Source organism: Bidens hawaiensis, unplaced genomic scaffold, assembly GCF_021521415.1.
Source record: "Bidens hawaiensis isolate Kalapana, Puna unplaced genomic scaffold, B.hawaiensis_p1.1 tig00045941_1, whole genome shotgun sequence".
NCBI classification, from domain to species: Eukaryota; Viridiplantae; Streptophyta; class Magnoliopsida; order Asterales; family Asteraceae; genus Bidens; species Bidens hawaiensis.
In genome coordinates, this window is record NW_027498171.1 from 16,546 (window position 1) to 38,522 (window position 21,977).

The 21,977-nt window shown below is 36.5% G+C and overlaps 2 protein-coding genes across 2 annotated transcripts; one reads left to right on the forward strand and one right to left on the reverse strand.

Annotated features, from left to right (window-relative positions):
* The first annotated feature begins 1,683 nt into the window (after positions 1–1,683).
* LOC143596013 (polyubiquitin 9-like) lies at positions 1,684–5,470 on the forward strand. The gene is made up of 4 exons (XM_077074894.1): positions 1,684–1,786; positions 2,658–2,843; positions 4,284–4,323; positions 5,213–5,470. Exons 1-4 carry the CDS (start codon positions 1,784–1,786, stop codon positions 5,296–5,298), a joined length of 315 nt encoding a protein of 104 aa, XP_076931009.1. The 5' UTR covers positions 1,684–1,783; the 3' UTR covers positions 5,299–5,470.
* A 13,992-nt stretch (positions 5,471–19,462) lies between these two features.
* LOC143596012 (uncharacterized) lies at positions 19,463–20,434 on the reverse strand. The gene has a single exon (XM_077074893.1). The coding sequence runs from the start codon at positions 20,432–20,434 to the stop codon at positions 19,463–19,465; it is 972 nt and encodes a 323-aa protein (XP_076931008.1).
* Positions 20,435–21,977: the final 1,543 nt, after the last annotated feature.

The window sequence follows — 21,977 nt, forward strand, 5'->3', positions numbered from 1 at the left end:
GTGCGTACTAAATCCGCCCCTGCTATCACCTATTTTTCATTCAAATAAAACCAAATAACATAATTTCTTTCAAAATTCCACAACATGAAAAGCAATTACTATTGAAAATCTTATCATCTCGAGCCTTCCAAATACATCAACACGTTAGCCCCGATAATCTTATACTTCGGAACTGTTATAGCCTCCTGGTCCATTGGAATGTAGATGATGGTTAAGACTTGAGATCTTATAGTCTCCGGTTCAAACCCTAATTCGATAGGATTTACCACAACGGTGGGTTTCTTCTTTGATAATTTTCTTGTGTGAGTTGAACATAGCGCATCAAAATCAGTATGGACGGTAACATCCCGTTTCAGAAAGATTTACTCAAGTATTGGAGGTAGTTCCAATCACACTTAAAAAAGAAAAAAAATGTTGATATCCCGTCTCATGTCTCAAAAATGCTTATTAATGTATTGAAGGTGGTTCCAAACACTTTTAAAAAAACTATTACTTTTACTATAGGGACTAAGGTGCTGTTTGTTTTTGCAGACATAAACTGTCTGCAAGCTGATTTCATCTGTTTTCATGTCTGCAACTGAAGATGTGGTCTGAAGATCTGCAAGCTGAAAATATAAGACTGTTTGTTTTTATAAGCTGATACTGTCTGCATAACTGTCAAACTTATCTCACAAGATAGAAGTCATTTATTCAAGTTACATCTAGTTTTTAGTCTTTGCTTGCCATGCCGATTTGGTTTTGGTGGGTGGTGGAAGGTGGTGGTGGTGGATGGTGGTAGTGGCGGCGGACGGTGGGTAGTGGCGGTGGATGGTGGTGGTGGACAATGGGTGGTGGTGATGGATGGTTTTGGTTGGTGGTGGACGGTGGTGGTGATGGATGGTGGTGGTGGTGGGTGATGGATGGTGGTGGTGGCGGTGATGGATGGTGGTGGTGGTGATGGATGGTGGTGGTGGTGATGGATGGTGGGTGGTGGACGGTGGTGGTGATGGATGGTGGTGGTGGTGGCGGACGGTGGTGGTGATGGATGGTGGGTGGTGGACGGTGGTGGTGATGGATGGTGGGTGGTGGACGGTGGTGGTGGCGGTGATGGATGGTGGTGGTGGTGGCGGTGATGGATGGTGGTGGTGGTGGTGGTGGGTGATGGATGGTGGTGGTGGCGGTGATGGATGGTGGTGGTGGTGGCGGACGGTGGTGGTGATGGATGGTGGGTGGTGGACGGTGGTGGTGATGGATGGTGGGTGGTGGACGGTGGTGGTGATGGATGGTGGGTGGTGGACGGTGGTGGTGGCGGTGGATGGTGGTGGACGGTGGCGGCGGGGTACGGGGGTGGTGGTGGCGGCGTACGGTGGGTGGTGGTGTTGGCGGACGGTGGTAGGAGCAGTGGATGAGAGGGTGGCTGCAAAGGGAGAAGAGTAGGGTTTTTTTGTGAAGATGTTTTAAGCAAGATTTCCTTGCTTTTCTTTTAAGATGAAAGAAGATAACTTCAGATCTGTTTTAAGAAAAAAAACAAACAGTCTTCAAGGGTAATGTCTGCGCGCCTGCAGACATTAGCTCCCTTGAAGATGTTTGAAGAAAAAACAAACACCCCCTAAAACAAGGTTTTTAATATATGTAAGAGGGGTTACATATCAAACTCACATTATTATTATTATTATTGTTATCTTTTTATTTTTTGTATTATATCTATATAAAATTAAAAATAAAAACCAGAAGCCCTAAACTAATTCCGGCGAGTTACCGATTGCAGTGTAAGATCAACGGCGGAGCTTCAATTCATTCAATAATGGTTCGTTATCTTCTCTTCATTGACTTTCATTCTTTGATCAATTCGATTAATATTAATAATATTAGCTCTAATTGTTATCAAGAAAAAACTAGGGTTTCAAATCTGATTAAAGTTCAAATTTGTTAAAATTGTTAAATGGGTTTGCATTAATTGCAAGTGGATTGTTAAATTGTTATAAAGTTTTGATCTTTTTCAGTTACATTGTCAGTTTGATTGTCAAATTGGGTGTAAGAAAGCAATTGGTAAAGTGGTGTTGATTGTAAATTTAGGGGTGTGTGTGGTTCGGTTCGGTTCGGTTAACCGAGGGTACAAAAAGTAACCAATAACCACTTGTCAGTTAATTCAGCTGTCCGTTAATTTCGGTTCGGTTAACGGTTCGGTGATGCAATCTCACCTAATCAAACCAACAAATAGGTAATCGGGCAAAGGGGGTCAAAACCGGACCTTGGTTTTTTACCTGAGTTCCCGACCTGGCCAGATCCATGAGCTAGTATGTTAATGTTTGAATTTTTTTCTTTGTTTTATTTACGTTTAATTATTTATGTTTGAACCATAATATGTGAACTTTATATATAATTTTGAAAAATTACATATAAAAAGTCTAATTTGATTAATCCCTGTTAATCACTAGTCGGTAACCCATCGCATGACTAGCGCCTAGCGATGTTTACAACACTGGTCATACCAGTAATATTGTTTTCTCGTGTTTAATAAAATTATTTGCTCGTTCGTTAATAAATTATTATATAATTATTATGGCAAAGTTTCTGTCTTTTGTAATGCAAGAAGTTGTTAAGTGTTATAATGTTATCAATAACTGTTCTGTTTTCTTAGCTACAAATTTTATGAAAGTTTTTTGACTTTAATGCAGGCGATGTATATTCGTGTTAAGCGCAATAAGACAACTTATTTTCTCCATTGTGATGCTACTGAGAAGATTCTAGACATTAAGCAAAAGTTGCATAACCTCATTGATCAACCGATTAATGATCAGCGTCTCATTTTAGTGTCAAGCGGAGAAGTGTTGGATGATTCAAAGACGTTGGCAGATCAAAAGGTTTTGAGCTTTTTTTCGTTTTATGATGAATCTTATTTGTCATGAACAGCAATATTCTCCTTGTCTTGTTTATAGGCTATTTTGTAGTCATAGCGTATAAGATTAGAAAGCCAGGTGTGTTGTAAAGGTGTTGTGATGATCTTTGTAGTCAACTATCAAGTAATAAAACCGTTGCTTGACTGCAAAAGAATGGTCAGGAGTTGTCTAGCAGATAAATATTTACTGATAAATGCAATAGGGTGTTGATCTTACATTTAAACAGTCATCTATACTATATTCATGCACATAGTTGTTAATAGCGCTCATAACGAGTGCTATATGATCCAGCGCTATCTGATCTTTAGCGCTCAATAGCGTCAAATAGCTACAATTAAGTCGTCTTTTTCTTTTTTTTTTAAATAATAAAAACCGAGGCATTTTAATCGACCAAACAACACCAATCTTCACCCGTTGCATCGTAAAATCTTGAATTCATGAATAAAACCTTAAATTATTTTTTTAATTTTTTAATACGCTATTGCTAAACATCAAATAGCGGCCGCTATTTTATCGCTATCGCTACATAGTGTATGGGTAGCTTGCTGTTATTGACCACTATTCGTTATTAACAACTATGCCCATTCAGATGCATCGGTCTTGACTCTGAAATGTTCTGAGTCTTTCAAATGCATCTGGTGCTATTGTACTCTAATGGAAAGCATCCTTTTTAGTAATTCGGTTAAGAGATTTTGTGAGCATTCCAAATCTATGAATGAATAGGATCCCGTCAAACCTAGAAACCTTCTAATCTGTTTAATATTTAAGGATGTTGCAAGCTGCAACTCGCTGGGCCAAGATCCTTTGACCCAAATACTCAACTTTAGTGCCTCCAAAGGACATAACTAGAAACCCTTAATGTCGTTCATTAGGCCGAACTGTTGTTTTGTAAACATCATTCATACGCATTCTTGATTTTTTGAAAAAAAAAACAGACGAATTGTGTAACTCATCCAGTAATTCCTGTACTAAAGGAATTGCAAATATATGCTCAATTGTAACTTCATTTAACCTCGTGTAGTCAATGTGCATACGCCATTGACTGACTTTCTTCTTAACCAAAACAGGCTCTGCAGAAGTGCCCCTATCTTGAATGACTCTTTAAATTCCCGAGTCATTTTTCTGTAAATTCCTCTGATTATAGGGCTGTTGAATAATAGATTTAGTACCTTCTTTCAGTACTATTTGATGATCATAACTTCTTAAAGGAGGCTAGTGTATATCAAGATAATAGTTGTTCGGGTCAGGACTGGGTAGATATGGGCCTGAATAATTGGGCCTAGGTGGACCCCGGGTAGGATGGAAGCATGGGTGGATATGGGAGAATGCTCACGTTGCCATCGTAGTAAATGTTATCTTGATTCAGTTATTTTATTGACTTTTTTCTCTCCATGTTTTTTATAGGTTGAGAATGATGCTGTTGTGGCACTTGTCTTGCGAAAAGGTTATTTTTTTTTAACTTTTTTAGAATTTCTTGTTTTTTTTATTCAGCATGTTACGGATATATTTGGTTTGTTGGTGGCAATATGATCGGGTCAAGTGGAACGGATAACAAGTCAAAATGGGTTTGGTTGAAAGTCTAGGCGTGTAAACAAACCGAACGAACATGAACAAGGGCATGTTCGTGTTCATTAATTTGACTTTAAACGAACACGAACACAAACACTTATCAAACAAATATTTGTGTTCATGTTCGTTCGTTTAAAAATAAACATGTTCGTGTTTGTTTAAAATCTAAATGAACAGTTCACGAACATAAATGAACAAACAAAAACGAACATAAATGAGCATATATGAACAAACGTAAATGAACACAAACAAACATAAGTGAACACGTATGACGTACTGACAACTATAAAGCCATTAAGTAGATGACTTATCCAAATAATAATTAATTATTTTCTATTAATATGTAAACGAATGCAAATTGACATAAATGAACATAACGAACGAAACATATGTTCATGTTTGTTCGCTTAATTAAACGGACACAAACTTTTTGTTCATGTTTGTTCGTTGATTAAATTACCGAACTTCCCGTCGAACTGTTCACCGAACGCTCGGTTCGTTTACAGGCATAGTCGAAACTGTTCACCTTTTAAGTACCAGTGATCCATTAACACTTTTCTTCTTTTCATGAACGATTATTGCGTTATTTTTTATTACAATAAATTACTTTAACAATATATATGTATGCATTGAAATTGACTTCGGACAGCTTTCAACCCGTTTGACCCATTAGAGATGAAACACAACCCTGTTGAACCTATTAAGTATTGCTTTAAGACTTTATTCTGAAATGAGTGCGTGCTGTTTATTTTTTCAACTTTCAGACGACAATGAATTTGAGGATGTGAATATAGTGAAACCTGATGATTTTTATCAGTTCCGTGATGCGGAGACTACGGGCAGTTGGTAAAGTACAAGAATTGTGCATGTAAAATGATTGTTTTTTTTTTTAACTTTTTGTAAGCCGCATATTTTATGCTACTCTTCCTGTTTTAACATTCACCACAATTCCTTGTGTCTTAGTTGATGGTAATATGTAACAAAAACATCTTAATTGTGAGAGAAAATGTGAGACAATATGGCTTTTATTAGGTAATACTTTGCGAATCATGCATTTTGGATGCGGAAACAAATATTAAAATCACAAACAGTGCGCGCGCGTATGAGCAATATGTATATATGAGGGAAAATTTCATGGAATAGTAATAAAGTATAATTACAGTTCCAATTAAGTCACATTTAAGTTTCACCTAATGTTTTAAGCTTAGGTTTTGTATACCTATCTAACAATATAATTATATGTTAGTCTGATTAGTAGTTGGATATTCTATCCGTAACGTTTTCCAATTTTTATAAAAATAAATAGTTTCAGAACGTCTTATTTTTACCCTTGATAATGCAACATATTGCAAACCATGTGTAAAAACCGGATATCTTAGAAACTAACAAACTCTAGATAACTGTCATTGACTCTTATTTAATTTCACCACAAAACATACGATAAGTGCAAATTGTCTTCTTTGGAATTTTAAAGAAATCCTTTTGATTGAAGGCATCATTTTCCATTAATAACATCTTTGTAACTTAGCTGGGACACCAACATTTTCCTTGATATGCGTTTAACACTCTAATCACCATAATCCAAGTAATGTGTTAAATTATTAAATGGTAAGATGCTATTATGCAAGGAACATTAAAGATCCATGGGTTATAGACTAAATACTCATAACCTTTTGAAATTCCTTTAACATTGATGTTAATGATTTTAGAATCATCCGGCTTTGGATCTTGTGTCGAATCAGTCATAAGTATGTCGCATACTCTTACACGATTCTTTATAACGTACGCTTTCCAGAATGTAGTTTGTTCAAAGAAGAAGATGTTCGTGTCTTATTACTGTTATTGTGGTTAGTTGTATCTGTAACAATAGGAGAAAATAAATCTATAGTGACTTACTATTTTAGCATGTAATAATCTTATTATGTATAGAACTATGAAGAGGATATAATAAAATAAAATAAAATAAAATACTAGTGACTGGGGACACCCACCCCCGCCGCCTTATAAGGTACGCCCTTGTTTCGGTTAATATCAAAGCATCCGATTAGATCATCTTTCACATACTATTTCTTACTCGTTATTGACTAAACGCGTCTCAAAATATATCAAGTGCAACATGTTTAGAGGATCGAAGTAAACTTTATAGATATCACGTGATATTCACCTTGACATCTACATTTGATCAGTTTCTTTCTTTGGAGCTAAACTGATGTAACAATTACATCACGAAAGATAAATCATAAATGTGTGTTGATTATGAATTATGATTGTACTAATAAATTGTATATACAACATAATGTAATTATAATGTATTGTAATTATAGTATATTATAATTACACTACTGTTAGGATTGATATTTTCTATACTGAGGATATGTTATCCTTGAAGATATGTCTGGATCAGTTATCCTCTTGAAGAGTTCCAGAGCCATGTCAAAGATCAAGGATCCTCAGAGGTTGGTATTATTAACAATTGTTTCACGTGTGCAGGTTATTATTCAACAAGAGCAACGACTCTATGACTGAGTCTACCTTAATATTTGCTACTAGAAAGCTTTCAGCACGTGGTCAAACGAACGTTAGGGGAGTTGTGGAAGAGTGGCGGATAGTTAGGAGTTATTGTTATTTGTAATTTCCTTTATAAACATCTAGATAATGAACGATTAGGACTCACTTGTATACACACACACACACTTAGAGCAGAACTCAAAATTCTCTCTACTCACTAGCAATCATTGTAACATCGTTCATCATCTCCAAACACTTGTAACCTTTTTTGATTAATAAATTGGTGATCGGCAAGTTGTCATCACCCGAGGTTTTTTCTTTTGATCTGAACAAGATCAAAGGGTTTTTCCTCGCAACAAATCGTTGTGTTCTTCTAAATTTCATTCTTATATTCATTGTTATCAATTTAGCACTAAACCTCACATAACAGATTTGGATACATTATCCTTAGCTGATTTTTATCCAAAACAATTTGGCGCCCACCGTAGGGCAATTGGTGCTATAATCCAGAAAATACCCTATCATTTTCAACCTTTTCATATGCATATCACTATCAATGGCCTCTCAATCAACCTCTGCTTCATCAACCATGCCATCTTTGGTTCCTCTCTCATCAAGGACTTTTCCGCCAATTCCTCCGCCAATCACGGGAGCACCACGGCCTGCTGCTGCTGAAAGCAAGACACATCTGCCAGTCTTTCAGAGCTCCAGAACCACTGCTGCCATTTCGATGGTTAATGCTAACAATGATGTTTCTAATATGTTTTCGCAGGTCAAAGCATATATGGAGCAACAAACCAAGACCAACCAGAGGATCCTTCGTGAGATAGAAGATCTCAAGAAGACTAAGAGTCCAACGGAGGATCACACTCCCTTGATGCCTAGGATCCTTGGCTCAGTTTACTCAAGGATCATCTATCCTTCAACAAGGGTCCATGGGTCCACAAACTCAAGGATCCTCACTGTTTCAGCCAGGATTATCTATCCTTCAACAAGGGTCAATGGGTTAGAAAACTCAAGGATCCTCATACTTCCAGCAAGGATCATCTATCCTTCAACCTGGATCCATGGGTCAACTAGCTCAAGGACCCTCAACTTTCCCACAAGGATCATCCATCCTTCAACCAAGATCCTCAGGACTGTATCTTCAAGGATCATTCAACTCTCAACCATTAGGATCCTTCAACCCCAGTCAAAGATCCTCCTTCAGGATCAAGGATCCTCAAGGGTTCAACATCAAAGGTCATCCGAGGTCCATGAAGGAGATATAATCCCCATGCAGACCATCGCTTCCAGTGGACCGACCCCTGTAGCGGACGCTTCTTACCTCAGCTACTTATCCGGGATGCCAACCTTCACCCAACAAAGAGGTAAATTTTATGATCCTATATCCTTAGATGCTAACCGTGGTTCTATGCAGGATGCAGGTATCAACCAAGCTATGGCTAAGGAACTACAAAAGCTGAAGGATATGATATCCAGTGTACCGGGGGTGGTCCGTCCAATTCTCGAGATACCAGAAGGAAGCCACAAGTTATCCAGATTTGCTCCACCTATCTGTGATGCTGAAATCCCGAAGCGATTCCTGACCCCCAACATGAAGACTTATGATGGGACCACTGATTCTGAGGAGCATGTAGCTCAGTACAGAGAAAGGATGGAGATCAATCCTATTCCTGAAAGACTCAAGGAAGCTTGTTTATGTAAGGGTTTCGGATCCACACTGACATGATCTGCATTAAAGTGGCTGCTAAGTCTTCCTCCCTTTTCAATTACTTCTTTCTCACACCTAGTTAACTTGTTCAACAATCAATTTTCCCGTAGTAGGAAATTTGAGAAGTTAACTAGTGATTTATACCGAGTTATCCAATCTAGTGATGAATCCCTTAGGGATTTTGTTACAAGGTTAGGCAGGGAAGCTTTAGAAATCCCTAATCTTGACATGGCTACTGCTGTCGAAGCATTCAAGATGGGACTTCAGAGGGGCTCCCCCTTTTATGATGATCTTGTGATGACTCCTTGCAGGTCTTTAGACGAAGTCAGAAACAGGGCACTCAGATTAATACGGTTGGAAGATGACAAGAGGATCCAGTATCGTCTGGGGAGTCAAACAAAACAAGAATCATCCGACAAGAAGCAAGGGTTCTCGTTCAAGAACAACAACTCGAAACCCTACTCCAAATTTATCAATCAGAACGTCCGAGCGGTTGAAGAAGGAGACGATGATGAAGACTACCAAAGCATCTCGGAATACTGCTTCTCAATAGAAACTCATGGTTTAATTTTTGCCATGAAGGATCTGGGTGAGAAAACGAGTGGCCCCGAAAGAACGAAAAGTCAACCACCTTCAGAGACAAATCCAAATGGTGTGCTTTCCATGAGGATTTTGGCCACATGAAGGATGATTGCATCGGTTTAAGGAGGGAAATTGGATACCTCCTGAGCAAGGGTCACTTTAAGGAGATCTTGGAAAGGAAAAAGTCCAGGATCCAGGATCCTGAAGAGGTTCCTCAAAAAGCAACTCCGCCCCCACCAGATGCTCAAGTGATTAACTTCATCTCCGGAGGATCAGACATATGTGGCACTTCCTTCTCCGCAGCTAAGAGACTTGCCAAGGAAACCAAATTGGATAACGGGGAACGACCAGTTATATCCACCAAATTGACAACAGACAAAAGGATTTTCTTTGATGAAGAAGATAAATCAAGCATCTAGGATCCTCATCATGACGGTTTGATTGTTACTTTGTTTATTGCTAACCATTATGTGCGTAGGATCCTTGTCGATGGTGGAAGCTCGGTCAACATCATCCAACATGATGTCCTTCAGAAGATGAACATCCCAGACTCAGAAATCCTCCCGAGGACGTCGGTGTTAGTCGGATTCAGTGGAGAAACCAAGAAGACATTGGGGGACATCAAACTCCCAATATACATCGAAGGGTTAAACTCGTACAAAAATTTTTGCGTTATAGATAACCTTTCTTGTTGCAATATTATTTTAGGCAGGTATTGGCTACATGGGACGAAGGCAGTGGCCTCTACTTACCATCAATGCATCAAACTACCAACTCCTTGGAGAGTGGTAAGGATAGATGGTGACCAAGTCGAAGCCAAGAACTACTACTCCTCATCAATGAAGCCAGCAGCTAAACAGATGATAGCGTAGCAACCACAGCAGCATCCTAGGGACGTGCTGGAAGCTCGTGAGAAGGACTTAAAGGAAATATCCTTGGACCCCGAGGATCCAGATGTGTAAGTGTTCCTAGGATCCGGTATCCCTAATGAAATTGAGGAGGATATGATATCCTTCCTAAAGCGAAGAAAATCCACGTTTGCCTTTAAACATTCAGACATGACAGGTATTTCTAAGGAGGTAATTACACACAAAATAGGTCTTGATTTATCTATTAAACCCGTCCATCAGAAGTGAAGGAAATTCGCTCCTGAGAGGAACACGATCATACAAGAAGAAGTTGAATAACTTCTTAAGGCCGGTATGATCAGAGAGGTTAAGTATCCTCGATGGTTAGCTAATGTGGTTGTTGTTTCTAAAAAGAATGGAAAGTGGAGGGTGTGTGTCGATTTTACTGATTTAAACAAGGCATGCCCCAAGGATCCTTTCCCGTTACCACATATAGATTCCATGGTGGATGCAACAAAAGGAAATGAGATGCTCACCTTTATGGATGCTTCCTCTGGATTTCAACAAATTCATATGGAACCATCTGATCAAGAGGATACAGCATTCATGACTCCTACCGGCATATATTGTTATATTGCTATGCTGTTCGGACTAAGAAATACAGGGGCAACATATCAAAGACTGGTCAACATGATGTTCAAGGATCAACTAGGAAAAACCATGGAAGTCTACATAGATGACATGGTGGTGAAATCAAAGAAGGCTGAGGATCACCTCAAGGATCTTGAAGAAGCTTTCAACATCCTGGATCAGTACAACATGAAGCTGATTCCTTCAAAATGCCACTTTAGTGTCAAGGCTGGGAAGTTCCTAGGATACATGGTGACCAAAAGAGGAATAGAAGCAAGCCCTGAGCAGATAGAAGCCATCGTCAACTTGAAGTCTCTTGCGAATGTTAAGGATGTCCAGAGGTTGACGGGAAGAATAGCTGCTCTCAACAGATTTATTTCCAGATCCTCGGAGAAGTGCAAAGACTTCTATGATGTCCTCAGAAAAAACAAGAAGTTCGAATGGACAGAGAAGCATGAAGCCGCCCTAAAATCCTTAAAGGATTACTTATCCTCAACACCGGCTCTAATGAAGCCTGTGGATGGAGAATCCTTATATCTCTACCTAGCTGTTTCAGGAAAGGCAGTAAGTGTTGTCCTTGTTAAGGACCATGAAGGTGAACAACATCCTGTTTATTATGTAAGTAAGAGTCTTTTAGACGCAGAAGCCAAGTATTCTCATTTATAAAAGTTAATTCTTGCACTTATTATGGCTTCTACTAAATTAAGACATTATTTTGAGACTCATATTATTATATTGAGAACTAACTATCCTGTTAAGAATGTTCTTAGAAAGCCATAATTGTCAGGTAGGATGGCTAAGTGGGTTGTAAAGCTGAGTGCATAAGACATTCAGTATGAGCCTAGAACAGCTATCAAATCGCAGGCAATTGCAGACTTTGTGGCTGATTTCAGCAGTGACATGCAGAAAGAAGCCGACTTGGAGGTTCAACAACTAGAAGAAACCAAGGATCCTTGGATCCTCTTTACAGATGGAGCATCCAACGTAAGAGGAACGAGATTGGGCATACTACTGAAATCACCACAGGGGGACATAATACCCCAGTCCATTGCATGTGCATATCAAGCCACCAACAATGAGGCAGAGTATGAAGCACTCATCGCAGGTTTAATTGGATTCTTTAAATGAGGATCAGGTATCTTCAAGTTTATATGGATTCTTTACTTATAACTAACCACTTTAACGGTTCTTACACCGTGAAAGGTGAAAAAATGATCAAATATTTAGAAATTGTGAAGGAATTAGCAAAATCCTTCGAGTTGTTTAGTATCATACAGGTACCAAGAGAGGAAAATGTTGGGGTAGATGCCTTAGCAAATTTAGCCTCATACTTGAAAATTCCAGAAGATACGAAGATCCTAATCATCCATATACTCTCGCTAGCAATAGGAGAACAAGAAGTTGGGGAGATAACAACTGACAAACAGATTGTACTTTGGGATCCATCATCCTCAGCAAGCCAAGGATCCTGGATCCTCCCAATCAAGAATTACATTCAAATTGGAGAATATGTTATCCTTGAAGATAATTACACTACTGTTAGGACTGATATTTTCTATACAGAGGATATGTTATCCTTGAAGATATGTCTGAATCAGTTATCCTCTTGAAGAGTTCCAGAGCCATGTCGAAGATCAAGGATCCTCAGAGGTTGGTATTATTAACAATTGTTTCACGTGTGCAGGTTATTATTCAATAAGAGCAACGACTCTATGACTGAGTCTACCTTAATATTCGCTACTGGAAAGCTCTCAGCACGTGGTCAAACGAATGTTAGGGGAGTTGTGGAAGAGTGGCGGATAGTTAGGAGTTATTGTTATGTGTAATTTCCTTTATAAACATCGAGATAATGATCGATTAGGACTCACTTGTATACACACACACACTTAGAGCAGAACTCAAAATTCTCTCTACTCACTAGCAATCATTGTAACATCGATCACCATCTCCAAACACATGTAACCTTTTTTGATTAATAAATTGGTGATCGACAAGTTGTCATCACCCGGTTTTTTTCTTTTGATCTGAACAAGATCAAAGGGTTTTTCCTCGCAACAAATCGCTGTGTTTATCTCAATTTCGTTCTTATATTCATTGTTATCAATTTAGCACTAAACCTCACATAACAGATTTGGATACATTATCCTTAGCTGATTTTTATCCAAAACAACTACAATGTAATTGCATAATTACACTATTTTTATATATAATTACACTATTTGATACGCATATTTAGTACAACTTTTTAGTTTGTATGTTAACTTCCCCTAATTAGGGTTATAAAGGAGGTTATATATTATATATAATATATATTTACATAATACTATCTTTCATAATGACTATTAGCATTTAGAGGCAATTTCATATATACCCCTATAAACATTGAAAATATCATATATACCCACACAAAACTAAATATATCATATATGCCATTACAAATTAATTAAAATATCATATATACCCTATTCATTAAAAATAATTTAACAAATGCCAGTTTTACCCTTTTAAATCCAGAACTCAACAAAAACACTAAAATCCCCACCGCCCTCACTCCACCACTCGTTGCCTGTTATGACAAAAAGCGTTTTTGCTCCCTCAGCCACCAAAAATCCATACTATATTCTAAATAAACTCAAATTCAACAACAATTTAAAAAAGTTTTTCATTCAACAATTTAACAAAATCTTCAATGAAGATGCAGTTCAGAACAAACACCGCGGCCCAAGATTCTGTCAACCGTTTTTGAACCTCAAAACCACACTTCGAAAACTGACAAACTTGTTCGATTGAACCGGTTTTGACTTCCGGCGATGACGATTTCGAAGTCAGGTTTGAAATTTGGGATTCTGGGCCTTGTCAGTTTTTATGGGATTTGGAAAAATCGGAGCAGTATAATCGAAAACAGAGACTTGCATGGTGGCCGTCGTTGAGCCAACACTTGGTTGAAGGGTGGTGGAAGGTGTGGCCGGAGAAACAAATCACTAGAATTGACGTGCGGATTCAATATTGACAAGAACTCAAAGAACCTTCGGCACTTTAAAGTTTTAGACGGAAAATGTAGTAGAACTTGTTGCCGGAAAAACGAACAAGATGGTGGCAAGCCAAAGAAGATGGTGGGGTGGTTTGGATTTAATCGGAACCATCAGTTTTTAGTTAATAGTTCTATGTCAGTTTTCAGAGTTTATTTGTTTAGTTTAAATGGTAATTTAGAAAGGGTATAATTGTTATTAAAAGAAAAATCATATAAGTTGGGTATATATGATATTTATAGTTTTGGGTGGACATACATGATATTTTTAATATTTATAAGGGTATATATGAAATTAATCCTAGTATTTATCTATAAGTTAAGGGCGGGGAGTTACCCTTATGCTACTTTTTCGTGAAAATCAGTTTCAACATGTTTGGTTCAAACATGAAAGAACTGATTAGTGTAACATCTAACTCAGAAAACGTATTTAATTTATATTTAATTGCGGATAATATGGTCCTAGATAAAAAAAATTATTCCTCTATTTCCTTATGACAAAATTTACAAACCTCATAAAAACATTAGTTTATTATAGGGGCAACTCTATAGGATAGTAGCAAGTTTTGAAATTGTTTCAATCAGATCACTCATAAAAGTTTTTGTTCCAATCAGGTCACTAAAATTTTCTTTTTGTTCTAATCCTAGATAATTTACCTCGATAGCAGGTTATGTAGTTTTTTTTTAAATAGTTTGACACTGCAAAATATTTTATAAAAATTGAGAAAAATAATTTTTAAATTGCGACAAATTGCAAAAAAAAAATAATCTTGAAAATTGCAAAGAAAAAAAAAAACTGAAAAATTGCAAAAAAAAATAATAACTTTTTTTTACAATTTTTCAGTTTTTTTTTCATATTTTCACAATTAATTTTTTTTCTCAATTTTTACTAATATTGACAATTAAAAAAAATAATATTTTGCAATGTCAAACTATTCTAAAATAAAAAAAAAACCTACAAAACCTGCTATCTAGGTAAAATATATAGGATTAGAACAATAAAGAAACTTTAGTGACCTAATTGGAATAAAAGATTTTATGAGTGACTTGATTGAAACAATTTTAAAACTTGGTTACTATTTTATAGAGTAATCCTTTTAAATTGAAAAATACTTGGCAACAATATCCCCTTTACAAATATAATTCTGGTTTGAACTTTATGAAGTGTATATACTTAGTCCGTCCAGAGCACGTAGTTATTCTCCAAACTCATATCCAACGGCCTAGACTAAAGTACTACAACTTTGAGACTATGGATGAACAAATTCGGTATTGTTACCGACTTGGTACTGTCGATACCAAATCGGTACCAATGTTTTGAGTATTCGTTACCGGTATTTCCCGAATTTTACCTTTATTACAGGTACCGATACCGATACCAAAAGATTACGATTTTCTGGATCGGGAATTTCGATACCAATACCGGTCGGTACCGAGCTCATCCCTATTCGAGACTAATATTAGCATTAGTTAAACAATGTTCACAACTCTAACAAAAGTATATTTTATTCAAACAAGGTTATGCTATATAACAAAATTTTGATAGTGATAAAACAAATACCAACTATTGGTATCGGGTGTGACACATATATTGATGGTGAGAGAAATAGAAAACAAGTAAAATTACCTAATTGCCCTATTATTATTTTTTAGTGTATTAAGGTTGTTCACTTAAAGCCCCTTCACGTCACTGAGCTTCGAAGCCCTTCTCCATAACGCTTACTTTGGTTTAAAGCCCCTTTAGCGCCTCATTATATATATACACACACGTGTTTGTATGTATGAGAAAATGAAAGAGAGAAAAGTAGAGGGCCCACAAAATCACCTCCATAACGCGAGCACCCCAACAATAGTGCCCCTATGCGGTGTTCACTTCCAAAACCACCCTTTCAACCCCCTTGGGCGCCCATAACGAACCGTCTAATAGTGTGGTTACATCTAGAGCACATAACTGGTTCTTAAATTCATACAAAAGAATTAAATTTGAGAGAAGAACCGGCATTCAAATATGTTATATATAATATAAAAGATTATTCTCTATATTAGTAGGGAAAAAATCCAATACAATAATGTCTTAACGTACATTAAGTACGCGAATCCATTTTTTCACGAATCGATCCATGAAATCACATCCAAACATCTCGTAATCGTCAATACATATCCAATCAATCATTGATTCACCGAAAAAAACAGTTTTGGATGGTTAATCAATCAATTTTTCACTTTTTTTCATGAAGACTGTTTTTGAGCGTTTGCTGAGCGTTTAAGTTTTTGTGAGCGTTTTAGGTTTTTGCCTTTGATTTTCGCCTTTGAGCGTCTCACGTACCTACCGTACGTTAAGGCATTAGTGTATAGTAACTGCACCCTATAATAGTAACCAAGTTTTGAATCCCTTTATTATTGATGTGATGCGTTGAGTGTGGTAAAATATAAAATAGGAGATTTAACTTTCGCACAAGATCATGTTTTAAATTTATAAAAGTGATTTCTACTAAGACTAAACACACACAAAATAGGCAAGTGTACCTATCGTATATGTAGAATAATATTGGTAAGAACCAAGTATCGATCCGTGGGCACAAATGTTTCTAATAGTGAATCTTCGTTTTAGTTCAATCGGAGAGTTTTAATCATTTTGGGGTTGATTTTATTACACTTTTTATAAAATAGAAATACTTATATATATAAAATATGTAGGTGACAAGAAGAAAAATTCTAAATGAGTAATTCAATTATATGAAGGTTACCATCTATGATCAAGAATCCACTCCATTCTTCCGTGATGATTATTAAGTAACATGTGATAAACATGCCATAATAATATATGATAGAATAGCCCCTCATTTCTAAGTGAGAATATTCTATGACATAAAACAAAGTAGCATGCGTATTTTCAAGTCGACCCTTGCTTAATATCATACTACCACGAGAATGTCAATTTAAGTAGGCAAGTAGTTTGGTAAAGTAGAAAGATTAGGATTAACTTCGATTTCTCAAATACCAATTCTAACAACTTCTGGTGATTGTAGTTAACTCACACAACCTCCCATTGGTTGGTTTAATTAGGTTATAATTACACATTCCATTAACATATGATTTCTTTAGCTAGCATCATAACCTAAGCAACCGTGTTAACAATGTTATTTATCAAAACTAGAGAAATAGATCATAACTTATATCTCATCATTTTTAAGTACAATATAAGGATCCATATTTTATCTTGAATAAGTTATCAAGTTATTCTTTTTGCCATTTCTAGTCTCCAAGAACATGAGTGAATCATGAATGATTATTAGACATCAACCTTGATGTATTGAGTTAAAGTGATAAAACATTTCTTCATCAAAGGATAATTGTAAAATAACCATGTACTTTACCAAACTAAATCACATGTTCAATATAATCGTCAAGTAGAACAAAGCTTCTTCATAGAAATTAGATGGTAAATTGAGTTTAGCTCATAATGAGCATGGTTATGAACATCAAAAGAGGTAAAGATAACAAACACATGATCAAACTAGAACAATCTAACCAATGTGGATAAATCTTCCTTCTTCAATGGTGATGGATGATGATGATGAGGGATGATGGTGATGATAGCATTCAAGCCTTCAAACTCTCCACAAAACCTTCAATATGAGTGTAAAGTGGGTGTTTTTATAAGAGAAACATGTATAGAAGTTTTCTTCAAGCACATTTGATGAATGCAACATGATCCATCATAATAATAAAGTAATAAAAAACAAAATAAAAGAAAAAGAAAAGAATAAATGAACAATGAAGGAACCGACATTATGTATGAAATGAAGAAAATAAAAGGAAAGAAGGCAGTTGACTTGTAAGCGAGTCTTGGTCGTCGCTGGTGAGGTTTCTCATTAATCACCAACTCCTTCGCTTAATCCCTGTAATAATTCTATAAATCATCATCACCGTTCTCATCTTCTGCGCATATCATCTCTCCTCTCCTCTCCTCACACTGTAAGTACATAATTATTATGATGCATGAATGAGAATTTCTTTACGATTCTTCTTATTTCTTACGTCCAATTTAGTGTAATTGTTCCCGAGTTTTTTTTTAGCTTAACTTACCTTTATCTCTTAACTTTTATATTAGTATTCTTCAACTTTTTAATAAAGCATGAACCTTTGATTTCCTTCTATTGGGAAGGAACTCGGCATCCTTGAGTATATCCAGACTTTATTTCGTTGGCTTAGACGACGTGTAGTGCAGGGGCTACATTAAGTGGCAGATCCAGGAAATTTTCTCATAGGGGTCGGGAACTTTTATGGTCGGTACTAATACAACTGTCTGGTTGAATCGGGTCGGGTCGAGTCGGGTCATATATATATAAAAAAGGATTACCAAACAAAATATTAGATAACAAATACATTAAAGTTGTTCTCTACGAGTTTTCATTTTTTGAAATCTAACCATTACATCATCTACTTTAACATTGATAAGCAAGTCTTTCTCAATGTAACAAATACAACCGTCGCTTAAATTTTCATCACCCATTCGATTACGCAAATCGGGCTTCACATACTTCATCGCCGAAAAGGATCTTTCAACGGTTGCGGTTGCGACGGGTAATACGATAGCTAACTTTAACAAACGATACATCAATGCAAAGGAATGATGTTTATTTGTTTGAACCATCAATTGAACAAGACTTGCTAAACCATTCAAGTTTTTAAATCGTTTATCTCTTTTCAAATTATCGATGTATGTCGCGAGTTCAACCATGAGTCTTCTTTTATCACTTTCATCAAAATCATATGGGTACAACTCGACTAATCGTAATATTTTTGGAATAGAAAATGCCCGAAAATTATCACAAGGAGTTAAACAACTCAAAGAAACAAGCAAGTCGGATGTTACCTCGTTAAAACGGTCCCCAAACTCTTGGATTTGCAAATCTAGAACCGCATTGAAGCAATCATACTCATAATAGTGGCGATTTTTCATGTTTGTTTTTTTCTTGGCGTTAGTATGTTAATGTAGTCATCATCCATATTTACCTCTAGAATATCATGTTTTTCACAAAAAGAGCTAACCTTCTCCACAAACTTGTTATACCCCTCCAACCTAAAGTCTTCAAGCTGCCGCTTGGTTGAAGAAACCAATGAACTCGTGTTCACCAAATCTTGTTCTTTTCTTTAAAGACATTGAGACAATGAGTTTGTGACGTCTAAAATATGCAACATCAAGTGCAAGTAAAATACAAAGTCGTATTTTTTCATTTCCAATTAAAGTCCTTGCGCTTGGCTCATGATAGTTTTCGTCTTACCCGTTTCTTCAACATATTTAAGCACATCCATGATCATTGGATATAAAATAACCAAACGATCAAGTGTTTTATAGTGGGAATTCCAACGTGTATCTTCGGACCTTGTAAGAGATATCTCTTGATTCAACCCACTTCCGGTAACCAAGACACCTCTCAAGTGTTTTTTTTACTTTCTCGAAGCTATCTTGTCATTTGACATTTGCTAAAGATGCAACCATTTCAAAAAAATCCCAAATAGGCTTATGTTTGTTCGCAACACCCACAACAACAAGTTGAAGTTAGTGAGCAAAACAATGTATATAAAAAGCCGAAACATTTTCTTTTAAAATTAAAGCCCTTAACCCGTTGAACTCACCCGACATATTACTTGCGCCATCATAACCTTGGCCTCTAATCTTGCCCAAACTAAGTCCATGTCAGCTAAATAAATCATCAATAGCGGATTTGAGAGTTAACGCCGACATCTCCAAGACATGAACAAGCCCAATAAACCATTCCTTAACCACCCCATATTTATCCACGTATCGAATAACCGTGGACATTTGTTCCTTGTTGGATACATCACATGATTCATAAACTAATAAAGAGAAATAATGTTCACCAAGATCTTCAAAATTTTGTTTTAATACCTCTTGAGCAAAGCAATGTATAAGATCTTGTTGAATTGTTGGACTTGTCATTTGGCTATTCCCGGGTGCAATACCTAAAATAACCTTGCCAAGCTCTTCGTTTTGTTCTCCCATTAATTCTAAAATTTCCAAGAAAAGCCCTTTATTTAATGAATCTTTTGATTCATCGTGACCACGAAATGGTGCCCCTAACTTCACTAGTCTTTTTGTAAGACTACTAGAAGCACCTAATCTAAGTCGATAATTGGACTTTTCCTTCTCACTCTTTTTATCAACAAAAGTTTGTATCGATTGATCTTGGTTAAGCAAATCTTCACCCATTTTAAAGGCTTTATTATGCAAACTATTAAACTCCCCTTGATGACGTTGAACTTTATCTTGTCTAGTCCAACCGTTAAACCCCTCACTAATGAAAGCTTCTTGGAGATTTCTAACTTGATCCTTGAACAAGTAGCAATGTAAGCAATAAACACTATCGTTTTTTATACAATACTCTAAACACCCCTTAAAATTAGTATACCAACTAACCGGAAAACGTCTTGAATCATTACCGATCATTCTATATGGAAATGCCACACCGCTTGGTTGACATGGTCCTCTTAGTAGATATGTTCTTCTTATTGCATCTCGTTGATTCACGTTATAACTAGAGATTGGTTTTCTATCGGCGGGACTCGAAGGAAGATCATCCAATTCAACAAACTCGGGAGTCTTAGAAGACGATCCTTGATTACCTTTCTGTTTAAGAAATCTCTCCATTATCGGATTCATAATTCTTTCTTCTTATAAGATCAGAAATACAACAAACTTAGCAAGTAATCAAACTAGTCAATTAACAAACTATTAACCTAAAATCACAAAATTCCCCCATTTTTTTAACATAATCTAAACATCATTAACCTAAAAATCTTAAAGCCTAACTAAATTAGACATAAATTTAATGTATTATGTATTTATGTTATACCTTATCACAAGGATGGATGTTGGAAATTGGAATTATGGAACTGTTTGTGAGTTTGTCAGTTGTCACCTTGAGTCACTGAGTCAGAGGAGGCAGAGGGAGGCCGATTTCCAATTCCGGTGAGTTGAGAAAGACGAACGGACCAGGGAGGGAGGCCGATCAGAGGGAGAGGGTGTGACTAATTATGTTTGGCCGATCAGAGGGTGAGAGGCGGTAAACTGATCAGGTGGTAAAAGAAAATATTATTTTAGAATGAGATTGGGTATTGGGCTAAAAATTGAGTAGGGTTTGAGTTGGGTCTTGGGCTTAAAATTGGATTGGATATTAATGGACTTATTGATATTAATAGGAAAAATTGTTTATATAATGTTTATATAATTATATTTATAAAATTTTCATTTTATTTTTTACTACGGTTAGTCTCAAAATCTCATGGGGGTCGTCTTGAAATTATACAGGGTTCGGCTTCAAAATTTCACAGGGGTCGGGGTCAAAATTTTACACGGGGGGGGGGATTTTTCGGTATATTAACACTAAATTTTTTTTTTCACAGGGACGGGGGACACCCCCGACTTGTTAGTGTGTCCGCCCCTGGCTACATTCGGGGGCAATTTTTGACCTATCTTCCCACAGTGCATACACATTACAACCTTGCCTCCCATGTTTCGTTTCCCATCCTTTTGTTGACTGGCACTTCCTTTATTTATTTGATGGGAAGAGTCGCCTTAGCCTTGAGTTGCGGCTTGAAAGGCGCTGCCCTGTTAATTTTGATATTAGAATCATTCCACTTTAGTAAATACCTTTGGTTAGAAACTAGGAACGATAACATAAGGGTAACCATAACGTACAATAAACATAAAACAAAGATAAATCCTTATTTGTGTCTTCATCATAGTTTGAAGGAAAAAAAACACCCTTGTTTTGTTTCCCGAATTAAAGTTGTTTTTTTTTGGTGCTAAAGCTCTGTTTGGTATAGGTAATGAAATGAATAATTTAAAAAATAGATAATTATCATTTCAGTTAAATTATAGGATAGAATATGGTGGAGGGGACGTGAATACTTTAATAGATGATTCTATTCTATTAATCAACCAAACACCCTATTTATTTATTCCCTCATAATGATTCATTTTATTATACCATTCTTTATGAAATGATATACAACAACTTGATTGAGCTTATCAAGAACTCTTATTCACCTTTTATTGGTTTGTTAGATGGAAAAGATGGCATACACAGGGCTGGAATTGTTCATGGAGAACTTGATGCAGCTGAGTTACAATAACAATAATCGAATAGTCAATAACAACTAGTCAATCTTATCAAAAAGGCCTCAATTGC